General features: G+C 67.9%; 1 protein-coding gene across 1 annotated transcript; it reads right to left on the reverse strand.

The window, feature by feature from the left end:
* Positions 1-130: 130 nt before the first annotated feature.
* AGAP2 (ArfGAP with GTPase domain, ankyrin repeat and PH domain 2) lies at positions 131-15,430 on the reverse strand. The gene is given in 22 exon segments (XM_030967014.1): positions 131-336; positions 339-384; positions 1,513-1,768; positions 2,935-3,157; positions 4,568-4,625; positions 4,627-4,659; positions 4,738-4,889; positions 5,060-5,119; positions 5,391-5,537; positions 6,579-6,689; positions 6,767-6,911; positions 6,982-7,086; positions 7,164-7,250; positions 7,889-8,041; positions 8,117-8,238; positions 9,054-9,146; positions 9,149-9,187; positions 9,269-9,410; positions 9,484-9,569; positions 10,402-10,489; positions 11,104-11,162; positions 15,194-15,430. Coding segments are annotated over 22 exon segments (2,523 nt in total). The 5' UTR covers positions 15,306-15,430.
* Between the last annotated feature and the right edge of the window lie 7,513 nt (positions 15,431-22,943).

Genomic DNA, 22,943 nt, shown 5'->3' on the forward strand with positions numbered 1-22,943 from the left:
AGGATAATAAATAGAGCATCAAAAGTACAAACCGTGGGCACCGGGGCGAGCCCGGGGCGGCACCGGGATGAGCCCGGGCCGCGGGCACGCCCAGCCGGGGGTGGCACCGGGGGCTCCGGGCCCCTCGGGGCTATACCAGGGCAGAGCGGGGCTCGCAGGGCCCCACGCTGGCGCAGCTGCTGCGGCGGCGGGGCCCGGGGTCGGGGGCCCGCCGGGGGTCGGGGGCCCGGGGGTCGGGGGCTGCCGGGGGTCGCGGGGCTGCCGGGCCCCTCGCCGGGCAGCCATGCTGCAGCAGGATGTCGGAGCACTCGCGGCTGCCGGCGCGGCGGGCGAGAACAGCGCGGTGCGGCCGTGACCGTCCCGGGCGCGCACGTCGGCCCCGTACTGCGGGCACGGCCGGGGGTCACCCGCGGGGCCACCGCGTGTCCCCCCCAGGATTGCCACGGACACTTCACATCCCCCGTGGTCATGCCATTGTCCCCAGGACCGCACCGTGTCCCCCATGGCCACGCCATGTCCCCCAAAGCCACCCCACGGTCCTCGTGGCCACGTCACTCACCTCCTGGCTGTGCCATGGTCTGCAAGGCCACCCCCCATCCCTCAAGACACTACCACATCCCCAGTGACCACCCCACGGTCCCCATGACTATTCCATCGTCCCCATGACCACCCCCACCCCCCCCCCAACACACACCCCCCCCCCCCACCCCCCCCCCTCCCCCCCACCACACACCCCAAAACCCCCCCCACCCCACACACCCCCACCACACACCCCCAAACCAACACCGCCCCCCCCCACCCACACAACCTCCCACCGGAAAAGACCGCAAACCAAACCCCAGCAACACGGCGAAAAAAACACACACCCCCCCCACACCACACCCCCCCCACAACACCACCCCACGCCTCCGCCGCCCCCCCCCCCCCGGCCGCCATGGTCCCCATGACCACCCCCATCCCTCAAGACCATACCATGTCCCCAGTGACCACTCCCCCCCCCAACAACACACCACCCCCACAACACCACACACCCCCCCCCCTGGTCCCAATGACCCCACCATGTCCCTAGTGACCACACCACGGTCCCCATGACCACCCCATGGTCCCCATGACCACCCCATATCCCCAAGACCACCCCAATCCGTCAATACCACACCACATCCCTGATGACAACCCCATGTCCCCATGACCATCCTCCATCCCCCAAGGCCACCCCACATCCCCAGCGACCATCCCACAGTCCCCATGACCCTACCACATCCCCAAGACCACCCCACGGACCCCAAGACCACCCCACATCCCCATGACCACACCACAGTCCCCAAGACCACCCCACGTCCCCATGACCGCCCCACATCCCCCACACCCACCCCACAGCCCCCACAACCACGCCATCCCCCTCGTGGCCATGCCACACCACCCATGGTGACCCCACACCCCCACAGCCCCCCCAAGACCCCGCCACCCCCCGTGCCCGCCTCCCTGCCCAGCCACCGAGCCGTGCCCACGTACCCACACCAGCAGCTGGGTGACCACCACCTGGGCGGTGTCGCAGGCCAGGTGCAGCGCCGTGCGCCGCTCGGCGTCGGCCGTGGGCACGTTGAGCTGCTCCTTGTGGCTGTGGGCCAGCAGCAGCAGCACCGCGGGCAGGTCCTGCTGGCCCACGGCCACCAGCAGCCGCTCGGCCAGCGGCGCCTCGGCCGCGGGCAGCGGAGCCAGGAACAGGCGCTGCTCGTACTTGGCACGGATCCACGACTCCCGCTCCTCCCTGGGCACGGGGACACGGGGGACACAGGGGACATGGGGAGTTAGGGACGGATCCATGACTCCCGCTCCTCCCTGGGCACGGGGACACGGGGGACACAGGGGACACAGGGGACATGGAGTGTTAGGGACGGATCCATGACTCCCGCTCCTCCCTGGGCACGGGGACACGGGGGACACAGGGGACATGGGGAGTTAGGGACACATCTGTGACTCCCGCCCCTCCCTGAGCACGGGGACATGGGGACACAGGGACACAGGGGACATGGAGTGTTAGGGACACATCTGTGACTCCCGCCCCTCCCTGAGCACGGGGACATGGGGACACAGGGACACAGGGGACATGGAGTGTTAGGGACACATCTGCGACTCCCGCTCCTCCCTGGACACGGGGGACACGGGGGACACAGGGTGTTAGGGACACATCCATGACTCCCGCTCCTCCCTGGGCATGGAGACACGGGGGACACAGGGAGTTAGGGACACATCCACGACTCCCGCTCCTCCCTGGGCATGGGGACACACAGGGGACGTGGGGGACACAGGGGACACAGGGGGACGTGGGGTGTTAGGGACACATCCATGACTCCCGCTCCTCCCTGGGCATGGAGACACAGGGGACATGGGGGACACAGGGTGTTAGGGACAGCAGGGTGGCACCACAGGGACGCAGAGCCGCAGTTTCTGCTGCTCCCTGGGCACAGAGGGGGCATGAGGACACAGGGGACACGGGGGTGTTAGGGATGAATCCACAGCTCCCACTCCTCCCTGGGCACGGGGACATGGGGGACACGGGGTGTTAGGGACAAATCCATGATTTCCTCTCCTTGCTGGGCATGGGGACGCAGGGGACACGGGGGACACGGGGGACACAGGGGACACAGGGGACACAAGGAACATGGGGTGTTAGGGACGGCAGGGTGGCACCATGGGGACACAGAGCCACAGTTCCTGCTGCTCCCTGGGCACTGGGGACACGGGGGACACAGGGGACACAGGGTGTCAGGGGATGGCAGGGTGGCACCACCGGGATGCAGAGCTGCAGGGGGTGACACTGGGGGCACACAGTGACAAGGGTGACACTGAGGGCACACAGTGACAGGGTGGCACTGGGGGCACCCGGGGACAGGGGGGTGACCCTGGGGGGCACACGGGGCCGGGCACACCCACCGGGAGGACTCGGGGCTGGGTTTGCAGCGCCCGCGCGGGTTCTGCTCCCAGATGCTGTTGGCGGTGGCGTTGCCGATGGCCGAGAGCACCAGGGTCAGCTCGCGGGGCCAATCGTCCAGGTCCAGCGAGCGCACGCGCGACACGTGCGTGCCCAGGTTGCGGTGGATGCCCGAGCACTCGATGCAGATCAGGGCGCCCAGGTTCAGGCTGGCCCACGTGGGGTCTGCGGGGTGAGCGGGGGGTGCTGGGTGAGCTGGGGCACCCCTGGGGTCCCCGTGGTGGGACACAGTGTGACACGTGGCGTGGCACGTGGTGGCGGTGAGCCACGGCATGGTGTGGCCCACTGCACCGCGTGGCACTGTGTCACCCATGGCATCGTGTCACCCATGGCATTGTGTGACCCTGGCATTGTGTGACCATGGCATTGTGTGACCCTGTCATGGTGTGGCCCATGGCACCGTGTGGCCTCTGCCATCCATCGTGTGGCCCATGGCACCGCATGGCATCATGTCACCCATGGCATTACGTCCCACAGCACTCTGTGACCCACGGCACCATGTGGCATCACGGCGTCCCATGGCATTGTGTGACCCTGGCATGGTGTGACCCGCAGCACCATGTGGCATTGTGTCACCTACGGCGTCACATGTCCCATGGCATTGTGTGACTCTGGCACGGTGTGGCTCGTGGCCCCATGTGGCATCATGTCACCCATGGCATCACGTGTCCCGTGGCATTGTGTGACCCTGTCATGGTGTGGCCCATGGCACTGTGTGGCCTGTGCCATCCATCGTGTGGCTTGTGGCCCCATGTGGCATCATGTCACCCATGGCATCACGTGTCCCGTGGCATTGTGTGACCCTGGCACGGTGTGGCCCATGGCACTGTGCGACCCGTGCCACCCATTGTGTGACCCATGGCATCGTGTGGCACATGCCAACACACAGCCCAGGACATCATGTGACCCACAGCAGCGTGTCACACGTGCCATCACGTGGCCCAAGCCCTCCCTCGCCCCGGCTGACAGGTGGCCCATGGCCCCTGGCACAATCTCACCCCGTGGCGCCGCACCTGGGGCCAGGGCTCTGCAGGGCACCTCTGTCCCATGAATGGATGTCCCCTCATGTCCATGAATGGATGTCCCCCCATGTCCCACAAACCAATGTCCCCCCATGTCCCACATCCTCCCATGCCCCCATTGTCCCCCAGACTCACTGGGTGCCCTGCAGTCCACACAGAGCGAGTTCTTGTGGGCGTTGCTGTCCCATGAATGGATGTCCCCCCCATGTACGGCAAAAACCCCCATGTCCCACGCCCCCCATTGTCCCCCACTGTCCCTCAGACTCACTGGGTGCCCCGCAGTCCACGCAGAGCAAGTTCTCACTGGCATTGCTGTCCCATTGTCCCATAAATGGATGTCCCCTCATGTCCATGAATGGATGTCCCTCCATGTCCCACACCTCCCGTGCCCCCCATTGTCCCCCATTGTCCCCCACTGTCCCTCAGACTCACTGGGCACCCCGCAGTCCACGCAGAGCGAGTTCTCACTGGCATTGCTGTCCCATGAATGAATGTCCCCCCATGTCCCACGCCCCCGCTGTCCCCGTTGTCCCCCACTGTCCCCCAGACTCACTGGGCGCCCCGCAGTCCACGCAGAGCGAGTTCCCGTGGGCGTTGCGGATGGCCTGGATTGGCCACGGCCTCGCTCTGGCTGTCCACGCGCGCCTGGAGGGGGGCACAGGGGGTGAGAGGGGCACGGGGGTGGCACGGGCGCCCTGCCAGCCCCCCGCGCCGAGCTCCCACCTTGTTCTTGCTGCTCTCGCAGCACTGCAGGCTGGCCAGGATCTGGCTCTCGATGGCCTGCACCCACGCGTCGCGCTCCTCGAAGCTGCCGGCCTCGAAGTGCCACGTCTGCCCCGTGCTCGACACGATCAGGAACTCAAAGTTCTCCTCCTCTGCGGGACCAGAGACCCCCGGCGGGGCGGTGGGATGGGGGGTCCGACACCCACCCCAAAATCCTGCCCACACCCCCTCCCCAGAGGTGCCCACCCCTGCTGGGGTGTGCTGGCAGCAGGCAAGGGGGGCACAGCCACATGCACGGGAGGCACCGCTCACGCCACGTTACCTGTTTTATAAATATTTCTTAAACTACCAAAACTTTTTAATTTCCACATTTTGCGCTTGGCTGCGGAGGGTCCGGGCAGCAGGAGTGGAGAGAGGAAACGGGGACAGAGTCAGGGGGGCCCACGAAGCCCTGGGGACGGTGCAGAAGGTGGCAGGCGGTGGCAGAGCGAGGGGGGTGCGTGGACAGCGTGGCTGAGCGTGGCCGGGGGTGAGGGGCAGCATCAGCCCAGATCCCCCCGAGTTCCGGGGCGTCCTTGCCGTGGAGGATGGTGGCCTTGTCCCCACAGCGCCGTGGGGGACTGGGGCTGGGGACACACGGCTGTGGCACCCACCTTCTGCCTGCCCACCCGAGCCCTCGGTCTTGGACGGCGTCATCAGCTTCTTCCTCCGGTGCTTCTTCCTGTCCACCAGGGGCGAGGGTGGAGGGTCCCTGCCAGCGCTGCCCGGGCTGGACACGGCCTCGAAGGACAGCGGGGACTCTGCCAAGACACCACACGTGGGACGCTGGGGACACCATGGACACCGGGGTCACCAGAGTCCCGAGGAGCAGGGAGCTCACCAGGAGCACTGAGGCCACCAGGGTCACCAAGTCCATCAGAACCACTCAGGGCTATCAGGGTCTCACAAAGTCCATCAGAACCACCCAGGTCAGGGCTATCCAGGTCACCAAGTCCATCAGAAGCACTCAGGGCTATCAGGGTCACCAAGTCCACTTGGGCCACCAGGGCCACTGGGCTCACTGGTGGGGCCTCCAGGTTTAAGTCCACCAGGGCCACCAAGGGCCACCAGATCCCTGAGCTACTCAGAAGTCACAGGGTTCAGCAAGGGCTGCCAGGTCCCTGGGCTCACCAGGACCACCAGGTTATTGTGGGGACCCAGAACCACCAGAACCACCAGGGCCACCAAGGGCCGCCAGGTCCCTGGGCTCACCAGGACCACCAGGGTTATTGTGGTCTCCAGAGCCACCGGAACCATCAGGGCCACCAGAGCCACCAAGGGCTACCAGGTTCCTGAGTTCACCAAGTCCACCAGGGTTATTGTGGTCACCAGGGCCACCAAAGGGCCACCTGGTCCCAGGGCTCACCAGGACCACCAGGGTTATTGTGGCCTCCAGAGCCACCAGAACCATCAGGGCCACCAAGGGCCACTGGGTCCCTGGGCTCACCAAATCCACCAGGGTTTTTGTGGTCACCAGGGCCACCAGGGCCACCAAGGGCCATGAGGTTCCTGAGCTCACCAAGTCCACCAAGGTTACTGTGGCCTCCAGAGCCACCAGAACCACCAGAGCCACCAGGGCCACCAAAGGGCCACCTTGGTCCCTGAGTTCACCATGGTCACCAGGGCCACCAAGGGCCACCTTGCCCCTGAGCTCACCAGGACCACCAGGTTTACCATGGCCTCCAGAGCCACCAGGGCCACCAGCTGCTCAGGAGTCACCGTGCTCAGTGGGGCCACCAGGGGATGTCCCTGTGGGTGGCCCGGGAGGTGGCAGTGTCCCTGCCCGTGCCGGTGTCACTCACCTGAGGCCAGCTTGGCGCTGGAGGCGGAGGCGCAGCGCTGCAGGGACCCCTTGCCCACCACCTTCAGCCCCGGCTCGGGGGGCAGGCTCAGCCCCACCGAGGGGACCGTGGCTGCAAGGGGGAGGGCCGGTGTCACCGCGGTGTCCCCCCCGTGGTGTCCCACCCCACCGCGGTGCCCCGGGGCTCACCGGCGGGCTCGGGCTCCCGCAGCAGCCCGTTGATGCTGGCCGAGGGGCCGCAGGCCGAGATGGCGCGGGGCGGGCGCTTCCCCGGCACCTTGACCGTGGTGCGCAGCAGGTCCATCTCCTTGCCGTGCGTGCTGTGGATGTAGTCCTGGGGGGACAGCGAGGGTGACACCGGGCTCTGCCACCCTCTGGGGACACGGGGGGACGGGGGCGCTCACGTTGATGCTGGGGTGGTAGAAGAGGAGGCCGTTGCTGGACAGGGTCACGTATTTCTTCTTCCACTCCTTGTTCAGGGAGTTGCCACTGCGCTTCAGCAGGAAGCTCTGGGGATGGGGAGCAGTGAGGGGACACAGGGGACACTGGGGCACAGCCACATCCTCCTGCCACGGCCACCACCCACCTGCTTGATGGGGATGGCGCGGCCGCTGCCGGCGCCCTCGCCTCGGCTGTCCAGGCTGCGCTTCTCGGAGTCGCTGCCGCGGCGCGTCTGCGGGCACGGGGACGGGACAGGGGTGGCACTCGGGGCACAGCTGGGGACACTGCCGTGCCCACATGTCCCCCACTGCTGGAGCCTGGTGCTGGGGACATTGGGGTGCCACAGACCCCAGCACTGCGGCCCCATGGTGGGAACACCCTGGGTGCCCCATTTGTCCCTCAGTGCCACCACCACCATGTCACAGGGGTGCCATGGATGCCATGTGTCCCCACCACCCTGCTGGAGAACACGCCAGAAGTTCCATGGTGGGAACACCCTGGGTGTCCACGTGTCCCTCAGTGCCACCATGACCATGTCAGAGGGGTCAAGGTGCAATGTCCCCACCACCTGCCACATCAAGAGCTCGGTGGGATACTGGGTGCCCTGCATGTCCCCCACTCCCACACTGGATGCCCACATATCCCTCAGTGCCACCACCTGCCATGCCAAGGGGACAACTGAGATGCCACGTCAATGTCACCACCCTGCCACAGGACACCTGGGCTGCCACATGTCCCTTGCTGCCACGTGTCCCTTGCTGCCACCACCCTATCAGGATGACATTCTGGCTAACATCGCCAAGGGGACACCCAGGATGTCCCGCCCCCCGTGTCACTGCGGCCGTGCCAGGGTGCCCGCGGTGCACTCACGGCGAAGAGGCTGGTGCGGCGCTTGGCCCCGCGGTGCAGCGAGCTGGGGGTGCCCAGCGGGCCCGGGGTCTCGCTGCGCAGCTCCCGGTGGCTCACGTTGGGGGTGGAGGGCAGCGAGGACGAGTAGTCGCTGGTGTGGCCACCGTTGCTGGTCTGGGGGGGACACGGGGTCAGCCTGGGCTGTGCCCGGGGCTGGGGAGGGGGCTGGGGGTTCCCTGGGGGGGTTACCTGGCTGGGGTGGACCCCCCCCACCGGGGTGGAGGCGGCCGAGTGGCTCGGGGAGCTGGGCAGGGACTTGCAGGACGCCATCAGCTGCTGCTGCTTCTTCAGCGCCACGGCCTTCTGGGCCACTGCAGGGAGCCTGGGTCAGGAGGGCTGGGCCACAACCTGCCCTGGCACCGGCCTGGATGCCCACGCCTGGACGTGGTCCTCATCCCCATCCCACCTGGACATGGGCCCCATCTCACCTGGACATGGGCCCCATCCCCATCCCACCTGGACATGGGCACCATCTCACCTGGACACCGTCCCCATCTCACCTGGACGTGGTCCTCATCCCCATCCCACCTGGACATGGGCCCCATCTCACCTGACATGGTCCCCATCTCCATCCCACCTGGGCATGGGCCCCATCCTCATCCCACCTGGACATGGTTCCCATCCTCATCCCACCTTGACATGGTCCCCATCCCACCTGGACACTGTTCCCATCCCACCTGGACATGAGCCCCATTCTCACCTGGACATGGGCCCCATCCCCATCCCATCTGGCCACTGTCTCCATCCCACTCAGACACTGTCCCCATCCCACCCAGCTGCTGGACACTGTCCCCACCCCACCTGGACATGGCCCCCATCCCACAGGGGTGGACACGATCCCTGACCTACCCAGCCATGGGTCCGCCCCACCTGGGCACCGTCCCTTGCACTGCCCTGTGCACTGTCCCCATCCCACCTGGCCATGGTCCCTGTCCCACCTAGACAATGCCCTGAGGCCACCACTCCCCTTGTGTGGACCCAGATGTGATCCCACGCTGGCCACCATCCCTGTCTGACCAGGTCACTGTCCCCATCCCACCCGGCCACGATCCCCATCACACTCTGCTCACTGTCCCCCCCACACGTGTCCCCAGCCCCCTGCCACCCCCAGAGGACCGTCACCCACCCTCGGTGAAGACCCTGTCCACGTTGAGGCCGTAGGTGGCGCAGGTCTCGTAGTAGAGGCAGCGCCGCGCGTCCCCGCAGAGCGCCCGGGGCACGCGTCCTCCACCGCCCGCGGGCTGGACGAGCTGATCTTGTCTGGGGAGCCAGGGGGGGTCACTGGGGGTGCCCCGTGCTGCCCCCACCCCCACAGACCCCCCCCGTGTCCCCCTGGCTCACCCTGGGTGCCCACCAGCGCCAGGGCCAGGTCGCTGGTGCCGCGCAGGTCGCTGAGCAGCGCGTGCAGCTGCGTCACCTCCTCGAAGCTGCTCTCGCTCTCCAGGCTGAAGACGAAGATGACGGCGTCCGCCCAGCTGGCAAACTGGGGGGCCACGGGGGGGGTCAGGGCTCGGCTCTGGCCAGCGTGGCCCCCCCGGGCCCTGGTCCCCTCGTACCTGGGCGTCCGGGGCACCGGCCTCCTCCCGGATGAGCAGGAGGTGGCTCTGGCCATCAACGGTCACCTCACGCTTGAACTGGCCACCTGCAGCGGGGGAGGGGAGGGGAGGGGAAGGGGGGACCCTGCAGGTGTGCTCCACCTACGTGGATGGAACCTCCTATGGCCATGCCCAGCACCAGGTGTGACCAGCACTTTGACCCCAAAAGTCCCTCAGCCATGCCCAGCACCATGACCTTGCCCATTCCCTGGCCACGTCCATCCCCTTCACCATCTCCACACCTGTCCATGGCCAGCACCGTGACCTTGCCCATTCCCTGGCCATGTCCATCCCCTTCACCATCTCCACATCTGTCCATGACCAGCACCGTGACCTTGTCCATTCCATAACCGCGTCCATCCCCTGGTCATGCCCAGCCCCACCACATGTCCATCCCACACCCAGCTCCATGGATACGTCCACTCCTCCATCTCCATCCCCATGGACACTCCATCACTGAACCCATCCCCGTGACATGTCCATGGTCACATCCATCCTATGCCCATGGTCATGTCCATCCCATGCCCATAGTCACGTCCATCCCATGGTCACATGCATCTCATGCCCATGGTCATGTCCATCCCATGTCCACGGTGTGTCCATCCCATGCCCATGGTTGCTGTCCATCCCATGCCCATGGTCATGTCCATCCCATGGTCACATCCATCCCCTGCCCATGCTCATGTCCATCCCATGCCCATGGTCACGTCCATCCCATGCCCATGGTCCATCCCATGCCAATGGTCACATCCCATGCCCATGCTGTGTCCATCCCATGCCCATGGTCCATCCCATGCCCATGGTCAATCCCATGCCCATGGTTGTGTCCATCCCATGGTGTGTCCATCCCCTGCCCACATCCTCCCCATGACCACTCACTCTCGGTGGGCTCCAAGCCCACGTAGGAGCCGGTGAGGAACCGATGGACGAGCGCCGACTTCCCACTCTTGCTGCTGCCCAGGACACCCTGGGTGGGCAGAGGGGACGTCAGGATGGCTGGGGACATGGTCCTCAGGGCACACGGTCCTCAGGGGACATGGGGACACGGGGACAGGAGGACATGGTCGTCAGGGGACATGGGGACACAGGGACATGGGGACATGGTCCTCAGGGGACACGGTCCTCAGGGGACACAGGGATATGGGGACATAGGGACACAGGGACATGGGGACATGGTCCTCAGGGGACATGGGGACATGCCTCAGGGGACACGGGGACACAGGGACATAGGGACATAGGGACATGAGGACATGGTCCTCAGGAGACACGGGGACACAGGGACACAGGGACACGGGGACATGGGAGGACATGGGGGACACGGGGACCTTGAGGACGTGGGGACATGGGGACACGGGGACATGGGGGACATGGGGGGACACAGGGACATGGGGACACAGGGACACAGGGACATGGGGATATAGTGACATGGGGACATGGGGATATGGGGACATGGGGACACAGGGACATGGGGACATGGGGATGTGGGGACATGGGGATACAGGGACACAGGACATGGTCCTCAGGGGACACACAGGGACACAGGGACATGAGGACATGGGGACATAAGGACACAGCACCCACCAGGCGGATCTCGGGGATAGAACGGCCCAGGGTCCACTCCTGGCTGTTCACCAAGGCCTCTGCGGAGGGAGACGGGTGAGACAGAGCCCAGGAACCCTGGGCACCCCCAGGAACCCCTGGGCACCCCCAGGAACCCTGGGAACCCCAGGAACCCCGGGCACCCCGGGCACCCCCCCCAGGAACCCTGGGCCCAGCCCAGGCACCCCAGGCCTGGGCACCCCAGGAACCCTGGGCACCCCCAGGAACCCCGGGCACCCCCAGGAACCCTGGGTACCCCCAGGATCCCCTGGGCACCCCCAGGAACCCCGGGCACCCCCAGGAACCCTGGGCAACCCCAGGATCCCCGGGCACCCCCAGGAACCCCGGGCACCCCCAGGAACCCCTGGGCAACCCCCAGGAACCCCCGGGCACCCCCAGGAACCACGGGCACCCCCAGGAACCACGGGCACCCCCAGGAACCCCTGGGCACCCCCAGGATCCCCTGGGCAACTTCCAGGAACCCCGGGCACCCCCAGGAACCCCGGGCACCCCCAGGAACCCTGGGCACCCCCAGGAACCCTGGGCAACCCCAGGATCCCCTGACACCCCCAGGCGTCCCTGGCACCCCCAGCAGCCCCTGGCACCCCCAGGAGCCCCAATCCCGGGGGTGCCCCCACCCCGCAGCGCAGCAGCAGCTCCCGCGGGGCCGGCCACCAGCTGTCACCCAGCAACGGCGCCGGGCCCGCGGGGGCGGCGGGAGGACGTGGAGATGCCACGTGGCAGGGACGGGGACGTGGCGGCACGAGGCGTCGTGTGCCAAGGCACGAGGAGGCAGAGGGCATGGGGACGTGGTGGGCACGGGGATGGAGGCACGGGGCATGGGGACGCACGGCGGGTGGCACAAGGTGGTAGGGACACGATTGGGGAGTACAGCGTGAGGCGGTTGCACCGGGACACGATGGGAACCCTGATGGGCACCGGGTGGCACAAGGACGTGGTGTGGCATGGGGACACAATGGATTGGAGGATGTGACAGCTGTGAGGACACGGTGTGGCATCACGGTGTGGCACAGGGACATGATGGAAGCCACGACGGGCACTGGGTGGCACAAGGACGTGGTGTGGCATTGGGACACAACGGACTGCAGGATGTGACAGCTGTGGCATCACGGTGTGGCACGGGGACACAGTGGGAGTCACCAGGCCGTGACAGGCACCGGGACACCGGGTGGCACAAGGACGTGGCATGAGGACACAATGAGAGCCACCAGGCCGTGACAGGCACCGGGACACCGGGTGGCACAAGGACGTGGCATGAGGACACGACGGGCACCAGGACACAGCACGGCAGGGGGTGTGGGGTGGTACAAGGACACCACGGATTCCAGCACGCGATGGGCACGGGGACGTGATGGACACCAGGACACGGCGTGGCAGCGTGGCACTGGGACATGGTGTGGCACGAGGACAGGACATGGCATGGGGACATGGTGTGGCACCGGGACATGGCGTGGCACAAAGGTGTGGCATGAGGACACAATGAGAGCCACCAGGCCGTGACAGGCACCGGACACAGCATGGCACAAGGACATGGCATGAGGACACGACGGGCACCAGGACACAGCACGGCAGGGGGTGTGGGGTGGCACAAGGACACCGCGGATTCCAGCACGCGATGGGCACAAGGACACGATGCCAGCGGTGCACGACAGCCTCAGGCCCGAGGATGCAGCGTGGTGTGAGCACAGGGTGTGGCACAAGGACACGATGGACGCCAGGACACGGCGTGGCAGCGTGGCACGGGGACATGGTGTGGCACGGGGACAGGATGTGGCACAAGGACACAGTATGGCACAGGGACATGGTGTGGCCCTGGGACATGGTGTGGCACGAGGACAGGACATGACACAAGGACACGGCATGGCACACAACGGGCACAAGGCTGCGGTGGCACCAGAGCGCAGCGCGTGTGGCACAAGGACACGGTGTGGCACAGGGACATGGTGTGGCACAAACATGAGGCATGGCACAAGGAGGATGCAGTGTGGCACAGGGACAGGACATGGCACAGGGACACAGCGTGGCACTGGGACACAGCGTGGCACTGGGACATGGTGTGGCACTGGGACAGGATGTGGCACAAGGACAGGATGTGGCACAAGGACACGGTATGGCACAGGGACATGGTGTGGCACAAACATGAGGCATGGCACAAGGAGGATGCAGTGTGACGCGAGGACAGGCCATGGCACAGGGACACAGCGTGGCACTGGGACACAGCGCGGCGGCATGAGGACAGGACATGGCACAGGGACACAGCGTGGCACGGGGACATGGTGTGGCACAGGGACAGGATGTGGCACAAGGACACGGTATGGCACAGGGACACGGCATGGCACAGGTACACAGTGCGGCATGAGGACAGGACATGGCACAGGGACACAGCGTGGGACATGGTGTGGCACAGGGACAGGATGTGGCACAAGGACACAGGGACACGGCATGGCACAGGTACACAGTGTGGCAATGGCAGGGCACAGCTGCACAGGTACACAGTGTGGCACTGGGACAGGACACGGCACAGGGACACGGCGCGGCACAAGCACCTGGTGTGGCACGGGGACGTGCCCTGTGCCCCCCACGTCTCCTCCCTGGCATCCCCAGCCCCTCTGGGCAGCGGCGGCACCACCAAGGGGGAACTGAGGCAGGACACGGCCAGGGGTGCCCCCCCCTCTCTGTGCCTCAGTTTGTGCCCCCAGCGCGGAGCCGGGAAAGGGTTAACTGCCGCCTGTCACCCCTCGCATTGTCACCGAGTGCCACCCCCGGGCCTGCAGGTGCTGCCCACGCTCCCCGCGGTGCCAAGGTGCGCGCAGGCTGACGGGGGGATGCCGGGGGGGGACAGAAGGACGCGGGGGGGCCGGACAGATGGGGGACAGGATGCACGGGTGTGACGCACGGATGGAGGCGAGGACAGACGGACGCATGGATGGCGGGACAGAACGACGGAGGTGGGGGTCGCGTCTGACCCCCGCGGAGTTCCCCCAGTGGGGAAACTGAGGCAGGGGATCGCCGCCATGGGGATCCCCCCCACGGCCAGCCCCGGACCCCGGCAAAGTGGGAAGGTCACATCGGCCCAGGGCACAAACACGGCCCAGCCCGGGGGTCACAGCCCCCCTAAAACCCCACAGCCCCCTAAAATCCCACAGCCCCCCTAAAACCCCACAGCCCCCGCCAAAACCCCACAGACCCCTAAAACCCCACAGCCCCCCTGAACCCCACAGACCTCCTAAAACCCCACAGCCCCCCCATACCCCACAGACACCCTAAAACCCCACAGCCCCCTAAAATCCCACAGCCCCCCTAAAACCCCACAGCCCCCCTAAAACCCCACAGACCTCCTAAAACCCCACAGCCCCCCTGAACCCCACAGACCTCCTAAAACCCCACAGACCCTCTAAAACCCCATAGACCCCTTAAAACCCCATAGCCCCCCTAAAACCCCATAGCCCAGCCCGAGGATCACAGCCCCCATGAACCACAGCCCACCTGAACCCCACAGCCCCCTAAACCCACAGCCCCACCCCACAGCCCCCAAAACCCACAGACCCCCTAAACCCCACAAAAACCCCACAGCCCCCTGAACCCCACAGCCCCCCTAAAACCCCACAGCTCCCTGAACCCCACAGCCCCCCTAAAACCGCACAGCCCCCCTAAAACCCCACAGACCCACTAAAACACCACAGCCCCGCTGTACTTCACAGCCCCCCTAAAACCCCATAGCCCCCTAAACCCCACAGCCCCCCTAAAACCCCACAGCCCCCTGAACCCCACAGCCCCAAACCCAAAACCGCAGACCCCCAAAATAGACTAAACCCCACCTCGCTGAACCCCACAGCCCAGCCCGGGGGTCACACCCCCCCCGTACCCCAGAGCCCCAGGCGGGTCCTGCTGCCCCCCACGGGCCCCGGTGGTCCGGGCGCCTCCTCCGCCCGCCGGGGAAACTGAGGCACAGCCCCGCGGCCTCAGCGCAGCGGCACCGCCGCAGCTGCCCCGGCTCCCCGAGGGCGCGGGGACCCCGAGCACGGCCGGGCTGCCCCGGGCCGGTACTCACTGTGCGGGGTGCCAGCGGCCGCCTCGGCGCCGGGGGGAGCCCAGGGGGGCGCGGGGTGGGTGGGGGTCGCCGCAGGGCTCTTGGTGAAGATGCCGCTGATGAACTTGAGCATCTTTCGGTCGCGGGTGGAGGCGCGGCCCCCCTCGCGTCCCCGCTTGAGCCCGGTCTCGGGGGCGGGGGCGGGCACCAGGACCCCCGGCTGGAGGTCGCTGTAGTCCAGGGTCTTGCTCTTGCCCTTGCTGGGGGACAGCCGGGCCCGGGGGGGCCCCTCGCTCTTGCCCCCCGCCTTGGGGCGCCCCTTGCCCTCTCCCTCGGGCCACGAGAGGCGGCTGCCGGCGGCTTTGCCGGGGGCTTTGCCCGCTCGGGGCTCGGGGGTCCCGCGGCTCCCCCCGCCGCCCCGCTTTGGGGGCTTGGGGCCGGCCAGGCGGGGGCGGGCGCCGGCCGAGGGGTGCGGGGAGCCCGCGGGGGCTCCAGGGCGGCGGGGGGGCCTGGCTCCCTCCGGGGGACCCTCGGGGCCCCCAGGTGGCCTGGCTGAGCAGGGGCGCGGGGGCGCGGGCGGGCTGGGGATGTCCAGGGCGGCCAGAGCGCGCCGCCCGGCCCCTCCAAGGTGCCCTTGGCCCCGCGGTCGGGTTTGGGGGAACGGCCGGCAGGGGGGCAGCAGCGAAGGGTCGGGTTTGGGGGGCACGGCGGGGGCGGGGGGGCAGCAGCGAAGGGTCGGGTTTGGGGGGCACGGCCGGGGGGCAACAGCGCCGGGTCGGGTTTGGGGGGCACGGCCGGGGGGGGGGGGCAGCATGGCCGGGTCGGGTTTGGGGGCACGGCCGGGGGCGGCGAGGCGGGCGGGGCGGGGGCGTCGGGGCCGGGGGGCCGGGACCGGCCGTACTTATCCGGAGCGCGTCCTGCCGCTGGAAGAGCCGCTCGGGCCGCCGGGCTCGGCCGGGCTCGGGGGTGCGGGGGGCGGCCGCGGCCCCCGGGGCCAGGGGCTCCATCGCCACCCCCCCCCTCCCCGCCTCCCCGCGGCGCCCACCGACTCGAGCTTGACCAGCGTGAGCGAGATGAGGTAGGTGGTCCTGCGCTGGAGGCCGGTGCTCCTGCTCATGGGTGCGGGCAGGGCCCCCCCGGGCCGCCCCCCGGCCCCCTGGATCCCCGCGCGGCGCCGCGGCCGCCGGTGCCGCCGATGCTCCGGTCCCACCCCCGGCCCTGCCTCCCCGAAGCCTTCGCCGCTCGCCCGCCCCCGGAGGGGTTGGAACCGCCGCCGCCCCCCCGCCGAGCACCGGCGCCCCCGGGATCGGGGCCACCCCCCCAGCCCGGGTCAGCGGCCGGGGGGCATCGCGGGGAACCCCCGGGCTGGGGGCGGCACGGGAGGGGTCGGGGGCTTTGGGGGCGGGGGGGAGCGGAGGGAGTCAGGGCGGGGGAGGGGGGTGTGGGGATCTGGGGGTCCGGGGGGCAGGAAGGGGGGTCACAGGTGCGGGGGGGATGGGAGGGAGATGGGGCGTGAGGGACCCCGGGTGGGGGGCAAAGGGCGGTGATGGGGGAGGGGGCGGGGGGGCTGCGGGGGGGGAAGCGGGGGGGATGGGGGAGGTTACGGGGCGGGGGGTCATGCCCGGGCCCCCCGGGGCGGCGCTCACGGCAGCGCCCGACGGGCTCGTCCTTGGCGGCGGCGGCGGCGGCGCGGGCGGGGCCGGGGCCCGGCGGGGGGCCCTGAGCGGCCGGGGGGCCGGGGCCCGGCGGGGGCCCTGAGCGGCCGGGGGGCCGGGGCCGCCGCTCTCCGCCATGCGCCGCTCCCAGGGCCGGGCTGGGGCGGGGGCGGGCGGCGGCCCCGCCGCTACCGGGCAGGCGCGAGCGCTCCCGGGCGCCCCCCCCGACCCCCCGGCTCCGGCACCGGCACCTGCTGGGCTGCCGGGACCCCCCCGCCCCGATACCGCCGATCCCTCCATCCATCCATCCATCCATCCATCCATCCATCCATCCATCCATCCATCCATCCATCCATCCATCCATCCATCCATCCATCCATCCATCCCTCCGTCCATCCCGCTCTCCCCGCGCTCCTAAATCCCCTCCCTCCCCTTCCCGGGGCACCAGCGCTGGGTCGGGAGGGGTCCCGCGGGCTGGGGGGGCTTTGGGGCTCTTTGGGGGGTCTTGCGGGGCTCTGGGCAGGCTCATGCGCCCCTTTTCTGGCATTTTTTAGCAGCGGCGCAGCATCCCTGCGCATCCCGTTACCACGGCAACGGCGGGGATGGCGCTGCGAGCAGCCGTGGACCCCCCCCAGTGTCACCCTCGTCACTCCCGTGTCCCCCTCGCGGACCCGGGCCAGGTGCCACCAGCGTGACCCCCCTGGCTCTGCATTGTCACAGCCCGGGGGGGACACGGGGGTCGGGGCACGGCGGGACCCCTCAGCCCCCCGTGCCCCCCTGGGCCTGGCACCGCTCCGGGCAGGGGGGGCACCCGCGGAGGTGTCCGTGCTGCCACCCCAGCGCTGTGACCGTGGGGCTGGGGGATCTGCCCTCACAGCCCCTGGGGACAGCGCTGTCCCCTCCAGTGCCCCCGGTGTCCCCAGGCAAGGGCCACCCCTCCCCATCGCTCAGATGTCCCACGCTGCCGGGGGGGGGGGAAGACGACGACACGGGGGCCACGGCGGGTCCGACCCCAGCACCAGAACATCCCTGTCCCCACTGTCCCTGTCCCCCCTGTGCCCATCCCTGTCCCCCCCATCCCTGTCCCTGTCCCCATCCCTGTTCTTTCCCTGTCCCCCATCCCTGTCCTATCTCTGTCCCATCCCTGTCCCATCCCTGTCCCTGTCCCCATCCCTGTCCCATCCCTGTCCCCGTCCCTGTCCCCATCCCATGTCCCCGGCCCTGGGGGTTATCCCGTCCCCCCTGTCCTCCCTGTCCCTGTCCTGTCCCCAGCCCTGTCCCCATCCCTGTCCCCATCCCTGTGCCTACCACAGCCGGCCCTGTCCCCATCCCGGTCCCCGTCCCTGTCCCCATCCCTGTCCCATCCCACACTCCCGGTCCCTGTCCCAGCCGCTCATCCCGGTCCCTGTCCCATCCCAGTCCCATGCCTGTCCCCGCTGGGGCCCCCGTCCCGCCCCCCTGTCCCGTCCATCCGCCCCCCCGCGCTGGGGCTGGGGGTCGGGGGGCGGGGCAGACCCAACCCCCGGGCCCGCGGCGGGGCCCCCAGCTACGTGGGTCCCCGAGGGCCCCCAGCATCAGCATCCCCCGCCTCCCCGTGCAGCGCCCGCGGGAGCCTGTCAGAGCGGGGCAATCGCACGGAGATGGGGGCCCCAAACCGTCAGGGAGCCGCAACCCACCAGGCCCCCCGTACGTCATCAGACCCCCCCCCGGCCGCAGGGCCCCCATCCGGGGAGGGCCCCCCCAAACCCCCCCAGGCCCCCCCAACCGCCCCCAGCAGGCCCCCCAGAGGCCCCCCAGCATCAGAGCCCCTCCCTTCCCCCAGCAGCCCCTCCGACCCCTCCAGCAGGGCCCCCCCAATCCCCCAGGCCCCCCCCAATCCCACCAGGGCCCCCCCAGCCCCCCGGCCCCCCCAGCCCCCCCCGCAGACGCAGAGAGCAGGAAGTGGCCCCACGGCCCCGTTCCCACAGCAGGGCCCGGAAACCGCCCCAGGGCCCCGGCACGGAAATGGGGGGGGCCCCAACCCCCAGCGGGGCCTGCACCCCCCCCGCCCCTGATTGGCACTGCCAACCCCCCCTGTGGCACTGGGGGGCATCGGGGCGTGGAACGGGGGGAATGGGGGGGCACGGAATGGGGGGCACGGAATGGGGGGCACAGAATGGGGGCGCTGCTGGAAGGGGGGCAGGGACCCCCTGAGCTGGGACAGGGCCAGCATGGGGCTGGGGGGGACACCAGGGTCACATCTGTCCATCTGTCCATCTGTCTGTCCATCCATCTGTCCATCCACCCATCCATCCATCCATCCATCATCCATCCATCCATCCATCCATCCATCCATCCATCCATCCATCCATCCATCCATCCATCCATCCATCATCATCCATCCATCCATCCATCCATCCATCCATCCATCAATCCATCATCCATCATCCATCCATCCATCCATCCATCCATCCTTCCAGCCAGCCCCTGACCACCCGTCCATCCCTGCATCCACCTGTCCATCTGTCCATCCCATCACCTGTGTGTCTGCATCCACCTGTTTGTCCATCCACCGGTCCACTCATTCATTGTCCATCCATCCCTTCCACCTGCCCTTCCGTCCATCTGTCCATCCGTGCCTCCAGCCAGCTCTCTGTCAGTCTGTCTGTCCTTCCACCTGTCCGTCCATCCATCCATCCATCCATCCATCCATCCGTCCGTCCGTCCGTCCGTCCGTCCGTCCGTCCGTCCGTCTGTCCATCCGTCCGTCCGTCCGTGCCTCCAGCCAGCTCCCTGTCTGTCTGTCTGTCTGTCCATCCCTCCCCTTGTTCCTCCACCCATCTGCCCACGCTTCATCCTTCCACCCACCCAGTCCTCCACCCACGGGATGTCCATCCACTGTCCATGCATCTGTCCATCCACTCTCCATCCACTGCATCCACTGTCCATCCATCTGTCCATCCACCTGTCCATCCACTGTCCATCCATCTGTCCATCCCCATCCACTGTCCATCCATCTGTCCATCCACTGTCCATCCACTGTCCATCCATCTGTCCATCCTCTCTCCATCCTCTCTCCATCCATCTGTCCATCCACTGTCCATCTACTGTCCATCCATCTGTCCATCCTCTCTCCATCCACTCTCCATCCATCTGTCCATCCTCTCTCCATCCTCCTGTCCCCCTGCCTGTGCCCCTCACATGCCCGTGATGTGTCCCCCCGGTGTCCCCAGCCCCGGTGATGTCCCCCCTGGTGTCCCCCAGCCCCGGCGATGTCCCCCGGTGTCCCCCCGGTGTCCCCAGCCCCGGCGATGTCCCCCGGTGTCCCCAGCCCCGGCGATGCCCCCCGGTACCTCGGAGGGCCCTGAGGGCGCCGCTCAGGCTGGCGCGCAGCCGGGGCTCGGGCACGCTCTCCACGAGCCGCACCAGCCGGTTCAGGTGGCCCTTGGCCCCCTCGTGCCGGGCCACCTCGGCCCGGATGGCGGCCAGAACCTCGCGCCGCTCTCGGGGGGCCCCCATGGCACCCCCGGGACCCCGCTCGGCCCCGGTTCGTGCTCCGCGCTCGCTTCCTGCCGGGGCCGCGGCGCCACCCGCGGGGACACGTCACGGGCACGGCCCGCGCGGGGCTGGCACGGCCCGGCCCCGGTGCACCGCGACAGCCGGGACACGCCGGGACACGCCGGGACACGCCGGGACACGGGCACGGCCCGGCACGCCCGACGCCACGGGCACGGCAGTGACACGGCACAGGGGACACGTGGGGACACACGCGGGTGGGAGATGGGGACACCACGGCGTGTGCAGGGACACCCTGGGGACACCCACGGGGGGCTGTGTACACACGGTGGGGACACACGGACACGCTGGGGACACGTGTGCAGTGACAGAGACACAGTGGTGACACACTGGGGACATGTATGGGCACACGGACACACTGGGGACACGTGTGCAGTGACACACGGGCAGGCTGGGGACACGTGTGCAGCGACACACGGGCATGCTGGGGACATGCGTGCAGTGACACGGACACAGCAGTGACATGCTGGGGACACACGGGCACGCTGGGACACATGTGTGGTGACAGAGACACAGTGGTGGCACACTGGGGACATGTATGGGCACACGGACAGACTGGGGACACGTGTGCCATGACAGGGACACAGCAGTGACATGCTGGGGACACACGGGCATGCCAGGGGGACACATGGGCACAGGGGACACGTGGGGACACACGCGGGTGGGAGATGGGGACACCACGGCGTGTGCAGGGACACCCTGGGGACACCCACGGGGGGCTGTGTACACACGGTGGGGACACACGGACACGCTGGGGACACGTGTGCAGTGACAGAGACACAGTGGTGACACACTGGGGACATGTATGGCACACACACTGAGTGTGCAGTGCACCTGGGGGTGACAGAGACACAGTGGTGACACACTGGGGACATGTATGGGCACACGGACACACTGGGGACACGTGTGCAGTGACACACGGGCAGGCTGGGGACACGTGTGTGGTGACAGAGACACAAGTGGTGACACGCTGGGGACATGTATGGGCACACGGACAGGCTGGGGACATGTGCAGTAACACACGGACACGCTGGGGACACGTGTGTGGTGACACAGACACAGCGGCAACATGCTGGGGACATGTGCAGTGACACACGGACATGCTATGGACACGTGTGCAGTGACACGGACACAGCGGTGACATGCGTGTGGTGACAGGGACAGCAGTGACACGTTAGGGACACAGCAGTGGCATGCTGGGGACGTGTACAGTGACACACGGACACACGCTGGGGACATGTGCAGTGACACACGGACAGGCAATGTTTTGGGTGACAGGGACAACGATGTGCAGTGACAACGGAATGCTGACACGGTGACACACAACACTGACTAGGACATGTGCAGTGACACACAGATATGCCAATGGCATGTGCAGTGACACACAGACACGCTAAGGACGCTGCAGTGACACACGGACATGTGCAGCGACACACAGCACACTGGGGCCGTGTGTGGTGACACACAGACACACGCAGTGACACGCGGACATGCCAATGACATGTGCAGTGACACACGGACATGCTAAGGACGCTGCAGTGACACACGGACATGTGCAGTGACACACCGACATGCCAATGACACGCGCAGTGACACACGGACACGCTAAGGACGCGTGCGCCATCCCACCACACACAGCCCACCCCCACCCCCAGATGTCCCCCAGGTGTCCCCGTGTCACCCCAGGGCCTCTGGGGATGTCCCCGTGTCCCCCCGGCCGTGGCTCCTGCCCATCCCCCCCAGTGCCCACAGGGGGTCCCAGGACGGGGGGTCCTGGTGTCCGGGGCGGTGCCACCACCTGCGGGGGTGACAGCGGGCACTGGGGGGACCAGTGGTCATTTTGGGGCCCTAGTGGTCATTGTGGGGTCCCAGAGGTCATTGTGGGGTCCCAGTGGTCACTTTGGGGCCCTAGTGGTCATTGTGGGGTCCCAGTGGTCACTATGGGGTCCCAGTGGTCACTATGGGGCCCCAACGTTCACTGGGGGGTCCCAGTGGTCACTTTGGGGCCCTAGTGGTCGTGTGGGGTCCCAGTGGGATGGTGCCACCACGTGTGGGGTGCCAACGTCCATTGGGGGGTCCCAGTGGACACTGTGGGGTCCCAAGACATGGTGGGGGGGGTCCCAGTGCCCGGGATGGTGCCACCACCTGCGGGGGTGACAGCGGTCATTGTGGGGTCCCAGTGGTCACTATGGGGCCCCAGAGGTCATAGTGGGGTCCCAGAGGTCATTGTGGGGTCCCAGAGGTCACTATGGGGCCCTAGCGGTCATTGTGGGGTCCCAGTGGCCATTATGGGGTCCCAGTGGTCACTATGGGGCCCCAGAGGTCATTGTGGGGTCCCAGGGGTCACTATGGGGCCCTAGTGGTCATTGTGCGGTCCCAACATCCACTGGGGGGGGGGTCCCAGAGGTCATTGTGGGGTCCCAGCGGTCACTGTGGGGTCCCAGGGGTCACTATGGGGCCCTAGTGGTCATTGTGGGGTCCCAGGGGTCACTGTGGGGTCCCAGCCTCACTGGGGGTCTCAGCACCCGGTGTCCCCATCCCCTGCACCCTCCAAGGCAGAG

This window comes from Camarhynchus parvulus, chromosome 29, assembly GCF_901933205.1.
Source record: "Camarhynchus parvulus chromosome 29, STF_HiC, whole genome shotgun sequence".
Classification (NCBI taxonomy): domain Eukaryota; kingdom Metazoa; phylum Chordata; class Aves; order Passeriformes; family Thraupidae; genus Camarhynchus; species Camarhynchus parvulus.